Source organism: Mus caroli, chromosome 2 (genome assembly GCF_900094665.2).
Source record: "Mus caroli chromosome 2, CAROLI_EIJ_v1.1, whole genome shotgun sequence".
NCBI classification, from domain to species: domain Eukaryota; kingdom Metazoa; phylum Chordata; class Mammalia; order Rodentia; family Muridae; genus Mus; species Mus caroli.
Window position 1 is genome coordinate 123,127,473 of NC_034571.1, and position 15,293 is coordinate 123,142,765.

At 45.7% G+C, this 15,293-nt stretch overlaps 1 protein-coding gene across 5 annotated transcripts in view; it reads left to right on the plus strand.

Annotated features, from left to right (window-relative positions):
• The window catches only part of Ebf4 (EBF family member 4), a 73,702-nt gene that overhangs the window by 48,589 nt on the left and 9,820 nt on the right, over positions 1–15,293 (plus strand). For 3 of the 5 annotated variants that reach the window (XM_021150307.2, XM_021150296.2, XM_029474015.1), the window contains 4 exons: positions 13,574–13,655; positions 14,368–14,485; positions 14,570–14,703; positions 14,803–14,929. In XM_021150307.2, coding sequence (XP_021005966.1) covers positions 13,574–13,655; positions 14,368–14,485; positions 14,570–14,703; positions 14,803–14,929 — 461 coding nt within the window. Of the gene's footprint in view, positions 1–13,573; positions 13,656–14,367; positions 14,704–14,802; positions 14,930–15,293 lie in introns of all 5 variants that reach the window. The other 2 variants (XM_029474013.1, XM_029474012.1) reach the window with 1 other exon arrangement.

Consider the following 15,293-nt stretch of genomic DNA (forward strand, 5'->3'; position numbering starts at 1 on the left):
GTGCTGGGCTGTGGTGACACACACCTTTAATCATAGCATGGGAGAGGCAGAGGCCAGTGGATCTCTGTAAGTTCAAGGCCAGCCCTGGTCTTCAGAGCAAGTTCAGGACAGCCAGGGCTAAACAGAGAAAACCTGTCTCAAAAGAAGGAGGAGGGGGAGGGGGAGGGAGAGGGGGAGGGGGAAAGGGAGGAAGAAGACGAGGAAGGGGAGGAAGAGGAAGAGGAGGAGGGAAGAAAGGAGGAAGAAAAAGGGAGAAGGAGAAGGAGAAGGAAATTACTAGGTTGTTCCTATAACACCTGGTCCCACCTGTGTAGAGTTTAGTACATCCTATAGCTCCTGCTTCTACACAAATGCACACCAGGACATTCCTATAACCCTGTTCCCAAATGTGTGCACGCCAGGGCGGCCCTATAACCCCTAATCCCATACCAGTCTTTCAAATTAGGTAGAAAACAAATAGTTTCATGTGTGCCACCTTATATTTATCTGTCATATTTTTCCTTCTTGTGATTTTGGATTACCACTGTCAAGTGTCTTTTCATTTCAAACAGAAGGATTCCTATTAATATTTCCTGCATGACAAATTTGTAAATGATGAATCTTCAGTTCTTGTTTACCTGAAAATGCCTCAATTTCTCCTTCATATCTGAAGTAGAAATGTTGCCAGGATCTTTGGTTAACAGTTTCCCTTCGGCATTACATGTCATCTCCGTATCCGTGGGCTGCTAATGTGTCTGATGAGAAGTCAGGTGTGAATCCTTCTGAGGAGCCTTTGCCCATGGGAAGTTATTTCTTCTACTCGCTTCTCAGGTTCTGTCTCCATCTCTGCCTTGGAACAGTTTGAGTCTGACACATCTGTGGGGCTCTAAGTGTTGCCTGGGATTCACTGAGCCTCCTGGATGTGCTTGATAAAGTTTTTCATCAGATTTAGGGTGTTTGGGCCATTGTTCAAACATTCTTTCTAACCCTTCCCTCTCTTTCCTCCTTTCAGAGAGAATGCACTGCATGTATCACACCCGCTTGATGATGCTCCATAAACCTCCTAGGCTTTGGCTCTTTCTCCCTCCTTCTCCTGAACTAGACAAGCTCAATGGGCTGCATTCAGTTCACTGCTAGGTTTTCTTCCACCTGAGCTATTTCTTTCATTTCAATCATCTCTTTCTCAACTCCACAATTAACATTTTAAAAAATTATTTGTTTATCTTTGTTGATATATTTTTGGAATGAAACTATCTTGAATTCCTTTATATATTTGTTTATTTATATCCCAAATGTTGCCCCTCCCTCCCAGACATCTTGAATTCTTTATACATATTTTCCTTTAGTTCTATAAACATGAAAAATAATGTTTTAAATTATTTGTCTAGAAAGTCTAATAAGGGTTTTTTCAGGGACTATCATATTGATTGCTTTATTTGTTTATATATGAGTCTTGCTTTCCTATTATTTTACAAATAACACAATTCTTTGTTTAAAAACTAAGCACCTTGGTAATACAGTGTAGAACCTCTGGCAATCATATCCCCTAGTGGTTATTTTTGTTGCTGTTGCCTATTTTTTGTAGGGTTTTGTTTTGTAACTTTTCTGGATCAGTTCTCTAGCTTGTAGTTTTTATGATGTACAGTTCACAAAGTTTCTGGTATTGCTTTAGTGATCAACTCAATTAAATAGGTTTTTCTGCTCCTTGTTGAAAGGCTCTGTGTGTATCAGGGCACACTGTCCTTGCTCTGGCGAGTAACAGCTCTGCCTTAGGCATTTCCTCTTGCTTGGACAGGGAGCCAGAGATGAGACTAGACCCCACACCATCCCTGGGCATATGCCCGTCCCCAAGACAGTCATGGCTTCCTAAGGCTTTCAGAATGTGCTAGAACTTCTTCTTCTTCTTCTTTTTTTTAAAGATTTATTTATTTATATGTAAGTACACTGTAGCTNTCTTCAGACACTCCAGAAGAGGGAGTCAGATCTCGTTATGGATGGTTGTGAGCCACCATGTGGTTGCTGGGATTTTTTCTGGACCTTCAGAAGAGCAGTCGGGTGCTATTACCCACTGAGCCATCTCACCAGCCCCGTGCTAGAACTTCTTAGAGTCCCCTGTAGAAATCTTATTTCCAATTCTTTTCCTTTAAAACATTATTTGGCCAGAGCCAGATTGACTTTGCCCAGACAGTGTTGCTGTCATGTGTGTGTGTGTGTGTGTGTGGGGGGGTGCCTTTCTCACAGAACAAGCTTTAAATTGGGTAATAGGGTCTGTGGGCAGGGCTTTTAGGGGCCACCAGACTGGCCAGAGAGTGACACCTGCTAGGGAACAGAGCTTGTCAGAAGCTCCTATCCCACCCCGCTCCCTCTGCTGCTGCTGGGCTGCTGACTTTGCAGTTTCTATCCTTGTGAGGCTTCTGCTTCCCAGCCAAGCTGGGGAATGGAAGGGGACTATTTAAACACCACTGAGTTCTCATAAAACTCAGACATCCTTTTGAATAAATGTTACAAAACTTATTAAATTTTAAGAGTTTTGAAAATGGGGGCTGGAGAGATGGCTCAGCAGTTAAGAGCATTGACTGTTCTTCCAGAGGTCCTGAGTTCAATTCCCAGCAACCACATGGTGGCTCACAACCATCTGTAATGAGATCTGATGCCCTCTTCTGGTGTGTCTGAAGACAGCTACAGTGTACTCACATACATAAAATAAATAAATCTTTAAAAAAATTAAAAAAAAAAGAGTTGTGAAAATGTTAGCTTGACGAGGTATTACACAACCTATAATTTTAGCACTTAGGAGGCAGAGATAGAGAATCAGGGGTTCAAGGTCATCTTTCGATATGTAGTAAGTTCAAGGTTAGCCTGGCCTACATAAGACCCTGATTCAAAAAAGAAAAATACAACATATAAATGAAAAACAGAGTTTTTAAAAAGTTGATCATGGCTATTTTTGCCATTGCTTTTATGGCTTTGTGGGAACACTCTGTGGTTCTCAGGCCTTTCCCTGTAGTGGATATCCTCTTTAACCTGAGGATACACCTTTACATGTCTCCTATTAAAAGTGATTGAGAACTTTGGGCCAAAATTCATCCTATCAGGATGGTGTGGGGGGGGTGTGGGTGTGTGTGTGCCACGTGTGTACCTGGTGCCTGCAGAGATCAGAGTCCCTGGAACTAGAGTTACAGCTGGATGTAAGACACCACATAGGTGCTAGGAATTGAAACTGGGTACTTTACAAGAGCAACAAGTGTTCCCCTCGTCCGCCTTGTTATTTTGAGATCAAAGTTTTGATTTGATTTTTTTTAAATGTGGGTGCTAGGCATTGAACCCAGGTACTCATTCTTGCACAAGAACTATACCAACTGACCCATGTCCCCAGTCCCCATTACAGTGATTTCTGCTCCTTTAATTCCATCCTGAAGCAGGCCCTATGGTAAGTGTTTTGGAAGAAAAAGAGAGATCTAAACAAATGATTTGTGCTCCTAGAGAGCGCCAAGGGAGCATTGAAAAGACAAAAATATAACTTAATAATAATGGAAAATAATCAGAGAACTTGAAGACAAGTTAGCTGTGTATACTACATAATGATAGGAAAAGGAGAGGAGCTGGAGAGATGGCCCAGTGGCTGAGAGCACTGGTTGCTCTTTCAGAGGACTCAGGATCAATTCCCATCACCCACAGCTAATAACTGAACTCTAGTTCCAGAGGGTCCAATGCCCTCTTCTGACCTTCATAGACATAGTATACAGACATACATGTAGGACATGCACATTAGACAGACAGGCAGGCAGACAGACAGACAGACAGACTACACTATCCATCATGGTAGCCAATACCACACATAGACATTGAAATTGGCTGCTGTGACTGAACAATTAACTTCAATTGTACTTAGTCATAACTAAGATAGACTTAACTTCTTTAAAGTTTATTTTATGTGTATGTGTGTATTCCTGAGTGTACATACATGCACCACATGTGTTCAGGAATCTGTGGAGGTCAGAGGAGGACATCAGATCCCCTGACCTGTAATTACAGGTTATTGTGAGCCATTGTGTGGGTATCAGAAACTGAGCCCGAGTCTTCTGCAAAAGAAGGAAATGCTTTGAATTGCTGAACCATCCTCCCCAGCCCTCCTTAAGTCAGGTTTAAATAGCCACACTCAGATGCCTTATCAGACATCACAGCTCTAAGACTTTAAATAATTGCTTGATTAGCCAGGGTGATCCTGCCTTTGAGCTGGAGATAGAAGATTCCTTCCGGTTGGGTCCTTAGCTCTCTTCTTCTGGCTGTTAGTCATGATCTCTGCCATGTGGTTATGCTTGCTGCACAATGAGTGTTATTACAGTGACACTGTTGAAATAGGTCATGTCTCAGCCACCTGACAGAGGTCAGCTTTAGCCTAACCCCTAAGTCAAGCACAGCCGAACAAGTATGAGTTAGTGAGAAAGGCTTCCGACGCCCCGGAGGAATCAGTCATATTCCTAATGTAGTAGTAATTGTAGTGCTCCTTGTACCACAGTCCCAGGCTAAGCCCACAGTAGCTCTTGCCCTTCTAACCAAATCACATCATGCAGCAAACATAGGTGTCTGCCTTGACCCATTCTGCCCCTTTCTTTTGATGGTTTGACTTCCTAACACCTGAATGGCCACATCTCCTTTCCTTGCCTAGTCTTTTTCACAGTTCAGAGCTTTTGAGGGAAGTAAGAAGAAAACAAAACAAGAACAAAAGAAGTTCGAGACAAATTTTCTCTATCTGTCCTGGGGTTCAAAGCTGTATGTCAGTTATAAGGACAAACATCTCGAAGGGACCCCTGCTCTATCAAGGACATGGGGCGACTCTCCCTTTGGAAATAACAGGTGGTCTGGAAATCCATGATCGATATCTGTAGTTCTGTCTACAACTTGAATATAAAGTTTTGTTTTAAGTGAACTTGTCTTAGTTACTGCTCTATTGCTGTGAAGAGACACCATGACAAAGCAACTCGTAAAAGAAAGGAGTGGTGGCGCACACCTTTAATCCCAGCACTCAGGAGGCAGAGGCAGGCGGATTTCTGTGATTTTGAGGCCAACCTGGTCTACAGAGTGAGTTCCAGGACAGCCAGGGCTACACAGAGAAACCCTATATCGAAAAAAAAAAAAGAAAAAAAAGAGAGAGTATTTAATTGGGAGCTTGCTTACAGTTTCAGAAAGTGAGTCTGTGGCTGTCATGGCGGGGATCGAGGCAGAAGATAGACAGACATAGCAGTGGAGCAGTGGCTTAGCCCCACACCTCATACTCAAGTTAGAGGCAGAGACCATGCCTGGTGTGGGCTTTTGAAGGTGAAAAGCCCTCTCCCAATGACTCATCCCCTCCAACAAGGCCACACCACCTAGTCCTTCCTGTATAGTCCAGCAGCTGTAAACCAGACATTCCAATGTATGAGCCTCTGGGGCCTTTCTCACTCAAACCACCACAGAAGAGTTATCTGGGGTTGGTGCTCATGCCTTGAATGTCTGGCCACATAACTTGGAGGTATGCCTCACTAGTGTGGGCTTCAGTCTCTAATTCTTGTGAAATAGAGCTGACCAATTGCTCACTTGGTAGGGATGTTAATGAAAAGAAGGGCCGGAGAGACAGTGCAGTTGGTAAAGTACTTGCTTTGCAAGCACAAAGTCCTGAATTCAATCCCTAGAACCCACACTTATAAGAATGCTTATTAATCTCATTACTGGGGATGCAGAGATGGGCCGATCCTTGGCGCTAACCAGCCTAGCTCTTTTTTTTTTTTTTCTTTTCAGCATCAGGCTAGTAAGAGACCCTGCCTCAATAAACAAGGTGGATGGCACCTAAGGATGATATCTGAGGTTGTCTTCTGGTCTCTACATGCATATACATGCACCCACACACACATACACAGTCACACACTAACATACACACACACACACACACATACACACATAACAGACACACACACACAGGGAGAGGAGGAGGAGGAATCCCGATGATGTAGAGGAGAGGCCACATGGAGTTAAGTGAGAGGTAGGAATCCAGTGCCTGCTGTAGTATCAGGTATCACTTCTCACCTTCTGCCTCTGAACCAGCTTCTCATGATCACCTTAGACAGCAAAGGCACCTGAGCTGATAGCAGTGAGAACATTCAAAGTCAAGGGAGAACTTCCTGACTCTAACTAGCCACGGTCTTAGAGGAGCAGGAGAATGGTGATCATTAGCATGTGCTCTAGCCTGGGGCTGGAATCGAGTCTTTCTCTAGATAGAAAGGGGCTATATCCAGCCTCCTACCTCTTCCTTTTACCCTGGCTTACTTGGCACCTTGCAGAAGATGCCTGGCCTCACCAGCACCACCCTCCCTCCCTCCCATATAACTCACAAATAGGAGTTGCCAAAGTCTTGTACTTCAAGAGCCCAGCTTCCCACCCTTAAGGCTAAGGAACACACCGCTTAAGTCTTCCCTCTCTCTTTCCTATCCCTATACTACTCATAAGATCACCCTCTTTCTCTACGAGGAGGAAGTTAGTCTAATATCTCACGCTTACATAAGATTCTCCAGGATAGGGGGACATGCAAGAGACGTATGTATGTATGTGCCTCTGTCTATATGGACACAAACAAGTTTAATGACTAGCCACTATCATTGCACCTCAGCTGGTCCCCAACTCCATATGAAGAACCCAGAGACCTTCAATTACCAGCTTTTCCACTTCCTCTCCCCTCAGGCCAATCCAGGAAAAGTGGGGTCTCCACAACTCTTCATGGACAGCTGAGGACCTCTCAGCAGTTTCTCCACCCCCTCTCCCCATCTCCTCAGGCCCCATGCCCAGCCCTGAGGTTTGGAGAGCCTAGTAAGTGCCCCATCAACATGTTAATCAAATTACTTAGGAGCTAAAATTGACGCTGTTCATTAATTATACAAGATTATGCTAATTGTGCATGCAAATGCATGCAGGGGAACAGAAGGTGTTCAGGCGCATGGTGGGCCATTAGCATAGAGGATGGGGTGCGGGTGCATTGGCATGCTAATGTATGCGCCCTGGCTATTTATAGTCCCTCAGCCCATCTGCACAGCAGCCACCTCTACCCTACTTGGGGATCCTGGTGGGGAGACTAGGTCCAGGCATGTCAGGTGGCTATGGCCTTGGAGAGTCTCTGTCTTGACTGCTATTGCACACCAAGTTCAGGAAGGAGCCTGGACCACCTCCATGTAAGCCTCAACTACTTCAGCCACCTCCTCATTCACTCTGGCCTCATCTCTTCTGGTCTGCCCCTCTCTCTCTGGAATGAAACTGGCTCTTCCAGCAGTCACAGTAAGACATTTGATGAGAACTTCCTTTTGCCCACAGTATCCAAATCACACATGAAATGAAGCCAGTTCCAGAGCTCTGACCTACCGCTGCCTCCTGCTTCTCTCTGAGGTCCACCAAGACCCAATGCTCAAGAGCAGATGTGAGCTATAGAAACGCTTGTACCCTTGGCAGGCAAAACAAGCTGCTCTTACACAGAATGCTTGGCAAATTATCCTGCCACACCCACCACTGTGTGGTGCTCTTTGAGTTTCTCTATCTTTATTCATGTATTGTAAATTGTTTAAAATATTGTTCAGAACCTAGACCTATTGGCACAGGTCTATAAATCTCCACTACTCAGGAGACTGAAGCATGAAAATTGCAAGTTCAAGGCCAGCCCGAGTAATTGATGGAGGGATTGGAGCTCAGTGGTAGAGCACTTGCCTAGCATGTCTGATCTAATCCCCAACACTTCCAACAGCAGCAAAGGAAACACTCTTGCTGGCCTCTAGATCCCCTGTGACTGACATGTAAAATATGTCCAATCAGTCAGTCCTTTGGAATAGATGAATAATGATAAGGGTTTTCAGAATCTGTAGTGTGGTCCTAGTTGGGGGTAGAGTGCAGCAGACACGGAAAGCATGTTTCTGGGTGCTAGTCTACTCAAACACAAGGCTTTTAGGATAAAGATTAGCAGAGGGCCCCTACCCATTGCCCCATCCCAATCTGTACTGCCACCTTGTACGTAGAAATACATCTGTGGTTCTCTGCTTCCTCTTGCTCCAAATCTGCTTTCTTTCACAAGACTTTGAGTGCCATGGTTGCTTTGAACACCTTATTCCCAACTTGTACATCATTCATTACACTCTCTTTCTAGATCTGCACCATCCAATATGGCAGCCATAAGCTACATGGAAAAACAGCTTTAAATAAGTGAAAATGAAATAAGGTTTAAATATTAAGATCCTTACACCATACGCCGCACACCATATGCCACACACCATAAACCGTTTACCATCCACTGTACATCATCAGTAGCTGAGAGTGGCTAGCGGATGGATATCATTCTGGAGGAAATGACATGGCCCTATAGTTGAATCCCACTTGGCTCTCAGCCCAGGTCTTTGAATTACTTACCAGCTTTCTCTGAAAAAGTGGGCACCATAATTTCAGCCCTCAGTAAGTGTTTCAGAATGGGATGGAAGAGGCGAGGAGAAAAAGCCCCAACTGTGGTCTGACCTCTTATCAGATTTTCTAGAAGTAGCCAGAGAGATGGGCTTTTTGTGAAAGTGAAGAGATAGCTGAGGAAAAAAACAAAACAAAACAAATAGCAACAAGGGACTAACGGGGACCTGGTGAGGAGGAGCTATAGCTTGGCAAGGAAGCCAGCCTTCCCAATGCCCCGGAGTGGTGTGACATATGAAGGCTTCCAGGCTTGATCCATCTAGTCATTGACTGTCATTGACCATGGGTTGCTGACAGGGAGGACAGGCTTCTGGTTGGGGATGATTCAAAAGTAGTAGGGCAGCTGTGAGCTCTTTAACTACCAACATTGAGGACAGCTGCGGCATGTTGGGATTCAGAGAAGTGCTGCCCAGCTGTGCTGTTCTTGGACCCTGGTCTCAGAAGAGCAACTCACACCACCCTGCTTTCTGTCCCCAGGGGAATCTCGAATTTAACAACAGTAGAGTCATTGATCGCCCGAACATTTTCTCATCTAATGTCTCTTTTGGCTGAGTACTGTGCTGGGGTGGATGGATTTCCTGATGCAGTTCTGCGCCTCACAGCTCATCTGTGAGTCCAGTGGTTGCGCTTGACGCATGCTCAGCCCAGCCTTGCCTCTTTGTAGGACGAAGAAGCTCCAATTTAATTTCATTCTGAGCTGTTTATATTTAAAGAAGTAGAAAGTCTCTAGACTAAGGCTAAGTTCAGACGCAGGAAGGGAGGTGTGCCTTTGAGACACTCTGGTGTTGGGTTTGTTTAGTTTGAGACAAGGTCTCACTATATAGTTCCGTGTAAACAGGCTGGCCTGGAAATCACGGAGATCTGCCTGCCTCTGCTTCCAGAGCTCTAGGTTAAAGGCATGAGCCACCTCGCCTACCTTGACTTGTATCACAGGTACCCGACAGATATTTACTTCCTTCAAATGCCTTATCAAGTGGATAACTACTGTTTATAGCTCTACCCTGTTGCATTTTGTTTTTAATTAGATTTTCTTCCCTTTATTCCTGTTTGTTTGTTTTCAAGATAGGGTTTTTCTGTGTAGCCCCAGCTATCCTGTAACTCCCTCTGTAGACCAGACTGGCCTCAAGCTCAGAGATCCTGCCTGAGTGCTGGGATTAAAGGCATCTGTCACCACTGCCAGGTCTCAATTACATTTTCCTAGTATGGAGAATGTCGAACATAAAAGCAGAACAGATACTGAGCCTCAAAGAGCTTCAAAAATCACCAGTCTTAGCTCATCTTGTTCAACCATTTTAATCTCAAAAATTTGAAAGCTGCAGATACAACATGCCAAAGCCCTAAACAACAGGCAAGTGGAAATACCATATAATAGTCCTACTGCCCACCCTGGCCCCCCACATCCACACAGGATCCCTCTCAGGACTGCAGAGTCCAGCCATACCACCTGGACTCTCACAGCCCAACCTCCAGGGACTCTTGTCAGCAGCAAAAGCTCAGAGACCTCAGTTCACATCCTAGCGTTTAGAGTGTCTCTATTGGGTAACTTATTCTTGTTTAACCTTGATCCTTGTTTGTATAGTGGGAGCAATTACAGGACCATACACCACCTCAGCACTTTGAGAGGATGAAGCAAGACAGTGACAAGGGATGGCCTGAGCAGGGCCCTAGGCCTTCACTACATAACTGACTGGACTGGGCTTGCCTTAGGGTTTGTCTTGCTCCCTCTCTGACGCTTTCTATAGTCACCTCATACTCACATTTGTAGTATTGTCTCCTGGTCATTCCAAGGGCAGCTCTTGGGATGTGGCCTTTCTCTTACAGGCATTTCTTGGAGATCCAGATGAAATTGTGTCCCCAGAGATACCTGTTGCCAGCAGTGTGATTGGCACTACATAGAGTCCCATGCTCACACTACTGGGGCCTATGGGCTTGTTTTCTTTTCCCCAGCCTGTGGCTCATCTCAGTCAGAGTAAAGGGTTTCTTTGGGCTCCCTTACAGCCCTGTGGAGCCAGGGGCAAGAAGTGCTGCCCAGAGGACACCCCATGTTTTTTCCAGCTTTAGGGATGAAGTGTACTTTCTTCATGGTGAGCAGGGATTCACAAATCCTCAATAAAAGGTCTACCTGTCTACCTGCCCCAGGTCCCTGGTGGTGTTTTAGATGCTTGGGTTCTTGTCCTCATGCTGTCTCTCTGCAGCTGTCCTTCTAAGTCTCCCCGGTTCACAGTCCCCATGAATGGCCTCTCTAGACATGCCACCCTCCTTCTCCTGACCAGACTTGAGGGACAGGCACAGTCATTATGCCAAAGCTCAGTCTTTGAGCATGGATGCCCCATTCACTAAGACGAGGCATCCCCTCACCCGAGGATCAGAAACTCTTGGGCATTGTTAGTGACTCTACAGCAGTGTCATCTAATATAAATGTAATCCAGGCCAAGTGACATAAACACTCTACAGCAGTGTCATCTGATATAAATGTAACCCAGGCCACATGTAAGGTTTTCTGGCTAAAACTTCTTTATAAAACAAAAAAGAATAGGGTGGCACATGCCTTTAATCCAGCACTAGATGGAGGCAGAGGCAGGTGAGTCTCTGTGAGTTCGAGGCCAGCCTGGTCTACAGAGCAAGTTTCAGGACAGCTAAGGCTACACAGAAAAACCTTGTGTCTGTGTGAAAAATAAACAGACAACAACAACAATAAAAACAAACAAACAACAACAACAATAGAATAGGTAAAATTAATTGTGATAATGTATTTTCTTTAATCCAATATATCTAAGCTATTATTGTTCCTCCAGTGTGATCAAAACAAAAACGACTGAGGTTTGGTTTATGGATACTACTACTACTCATATAGCCCAGACAAGCCTTAAACTCACTGTATAGCCGAGGCTAACCTTGAACTCCTGATCTTCCTGCCTCTACCCACTGAGTGCTGAAATTATAGTTATGCACCTGCATACCCAGCTACCTCATGTGTTGTTTTATAATCATTTTTTGTAAGTGTTTGAAATCCAGTATGTATTTCATACATATATCTCAGATGGAGACTAAGTGTATTCCAAAAGGTCCGTGCCACAGAGGACTTAAGAGAATATAGGGGTTGGGCCCCACCAAAACTAGATTCAGCAGATCTAAGGCAGAACCTGATCCTCTGCACTCCTACCAGGTTGCCATGCAACGCTGCTGGCCTAGGTGTTTTCTGAAGCCACTGCTGCCCTGGCACACCCCTTAGCTGTGCAGATTAGCACCTGCTCAGGGCACCCACATCTCATCCACATCCCAGGAACCCTTCTTCTCTACAGGGTTGGGAGCCAGGTACCATGAGCAAGTGTGGATGCTAGGGAAGAACTGTTTGTGTCCACCCGCAGCACATACATTACTCATCATGTCACCCATCAGTCCCCTCAGCATAGGGACTGTGTTCCGATCTGAGATGTTTTCCACCTTCTAGCTCCTGATAAAAGCATGCTGGGTACTGAAAATTAATAAACTAGCCTCTGCTCTGTGTGTGTCGGGAGCTGATGTGCTACACGTGTGAGTGTGGGACAAGTCCAAGGACTGTGAGGCTCTAGGGCATCTATACCATGAGATGTCTTAAAGACTGAGGAACGTATATAAATGATATAGAGATAGCTACAGGATGTACTTTTTCAGAGTACCACCCCAAATTTAGACCCTTAAGGGCTATTTATTAAAATAAGCAGCATGGGAAACATAGTTCCCAAATTAGTGGAGGTAAATTGGGAACACTAACCTGACGCCCAGGAAGCCATGCTACCTGCTAAGACCCTCCACGAACTTCACCCTGCCCTCTACAATTGTAGGACATGTCCACTGCTGCTCCCAGCGTCTCACAGGGGCTAAGGCATTTGCCTTTACAATGGCTAGAGTATCTCTGGTTATTTTACTGATGGTGTTGAGGCTTCTCACCAAGTGTTTGGTATATTGGAGGTTCAAGGTCCCATGTGTCTGTACATAAAGTGGCCGCTTCACAGTATCAACTGGGCTTTCTCCCCTATTTTATATGTAAAAAAAGGAGCAAGCTGCTGCTTATCTGTTTGGTGTATGTGTGTATGGTAAGCACACATTCCACGTTATCGTTTTCAGTGTATGATGGATATAAAATCTGTGGGAGGGAATTCTGCTGGGGAGGGTGTCATTCTCACAGGCAGTTTTTGAATCGGAGACCACACAAGTAGGTAGATGGTTTTCTGTACTCTTGCTGTGCATATATCCTGTAGGATGGACACATAACACTCATGTGAGCTTGAACCATTCAGATTCTGTGCTTTTTGATTATTTGATTATTTTGAGACAGAGTCTGTCTATGTAATCTTGATTGCCCAGGAACTTCTTGTGTAGATCAGACTGGCTTCAAACTCATGGAGATCTGCCTGCTTCTGCCTCCCAGTGTGGGGATCAAATGGATACTTCCCCATGCCTGGCCTCATGTTTGATGAGTACAGGTCATATGTGAAGTACATGCTTGTGCGATGGCTGCATCTTTGAGTAATGATCAATAAAGCGGATGCATTGTTGATAACGGACACGCTGTTTATGCAGAGCACAGGTTGTATAGGTGACGGTTATAAGTGAGGAGAGATGTGATGCATGACAGACATGTCATGTGTGATGGTCATAGACTATGACAGATATGCATGGTCTTTCCATTGACTGTATTCAGTATTGGACATATCTGAGTATATGTTTCCTATGGAATATGCAGTGTATGTGTGGTAGGTACACATTGTGAGGAGTATAATTTGTGAGTAATATGTAATATATAATATATATATATATTGTGTGTATTATATAGTGCACATTACTGTGGATGTCTGATCGGCACATTCGGTGGTGGATATACACTGGGAAGATGGAGAAACATACATTTTATAGACAATACATAAGCACTGTGTACACCTGTGTACTAAGGTAGTCCTTGTGGTGGATCTGTTTGGTCCACCTCAGGCATTCTATGTGTACCCAGCTTGAGATAGGAATGTGGAGTGTGCACCTGTGTATAAGCCACCAAGAGTGTCACTGTGCTAGGAGGGAGCACGGCAGAGAATCGTGAACTTCTATTTACAGAAGCCCCAGACCCTTGAGCCTCCCAATCTCACTGTTTCAGGTTCTTCCTCAAATTCTTTCTCAAATGCAACCAGAACTGCTTGAAGAATGCCGGGAATCCCCGAGACATGCGCCGCTTCCAGGTAGGCTCCGGAAGAGTCCTTTCACCCCATGCAAATCTCCCTTTTCCCGATAGGTGAAGGGAAAGCTGTGACCGTGCCTGAGCAGGTCTCTGCCTAGCCCCGGGCCTCAAGCCTGGTGCCTACTGGGGGCGGGGCAGCTCCATCTCAACTTATGCTGACTGCCAAGGGAGGCTTCATTAGAGTCCCACTTAAGAAGATGCTAATTGTGACATTTTTACATGATTAACGACCCAGGTAATTTGCATAGTGTGAAGCTGAGAACAGCTGCCCTTAGCACATCCCCAACCTGCACACCCCTCCCAGAGCAGGGGGTAGGGAGAAGGCAGCACCGATTTCCTGCCCAGAATAAAGTGGGAGCTCCTGTTGATGGTAACTGATGTTGTGCTCCAACTTTGGGAAGGCATTCCTGTCTCCAGACTTGACTGATACTCTATAGTGTTTCTGTGTGTGCAAAAAACAGAGGGTACTCTTTGCCTGAGAGCTATGACTTCTTCAGAGCTCCCTGGAGGTCAGTTCATCTAGGGGTGTCACCTGGTTCAGCTGGCCTCAGCTGTTCTAGCACAACCCTCACCCAACTGGACCTCCCCTCCCCTAAGGGGACTCTGAATTCCAGCTTCCAGTCACCCACCTCAAGGTGCTAGTTCTTCCTAACAGTGCCCACTCAGGGGACCCAAGGGCCCCAGCCAGAGTGGTCTCTGACCTGTGCACACAGGTGGTGGTGTCCACGACCGTGAGTGTGGATGGCCATGTGCTGGCTGTGTCAGACAACATGTTTGTGCACAACAACTCCAAGCATGGACGCAGAGCCCGACGCCTGGACCCTTCTGAAGGTCAGAACTCCCAGCCCAGCCCTGGTCAACTTCAGTCTCCACCTTGGTACAGCCCCTTGACCTGGGTCCTCTCCTGCCTCCCAGCTGCCACCCCCTGCATCAAGGCCATCAGCCCTGGGGAGGGCTGGACCACGGGAGGCGCCACCGTCATTATCATCGGAGACAACTTCTTCGACGGGTTGCAGGTCGTGTTTGGCAACGTGCTCCTGTGGAGCGAGGTGGGCCAACCCCTGCCAGTCAGTCTCCCTCTGAGTCTCAGGGCTAGGCCCTCCCTCCCCACAGGACTAGACCTGCAGGCCTCCCCTCTTCTCTCGCAGCTCATCACTCCCCATGCTATCCGGGTGCAGACGCCACCCCGACACATCCCTGGGGTAGTAGAAGTGACCCTCTCCTACAAGTCCAAGCAGTTCTGTAAAGGAGCCCCTGGCCGCTTTGTCTACACAGGTAAGGAATCGGGCAGCTGAAGCAGGGAGAAAGAGTCACAGAGAACTCAGACACAGTTGCAGGTTAACAAAAATCTACAGTTAGCCAAAAGGCCCAAGCAGCTAATCCCACTAAGTGATCACTCAAAGTCCTCTTCCCTCTTGACCTGTGTGTTTGTCCCTGAGTTTCTGGCCCCTTGTGTTTCCAAGTCTTCTGCTTCAAGTCTTCTCACCAGGGGTCATCTTTCCTTTCTGGCCATGTATTCTGGAGTTCAGGACCTCCTGGAGGGTTTTTCTTTTTCTTTTCTTTTCTTTTCTTTTCTTTTCTTTTCTTTTCTTTTCTTTTCTTTTCTTTTCTTTTCTTTCTTTTCTTTTCTTTTCTTTTC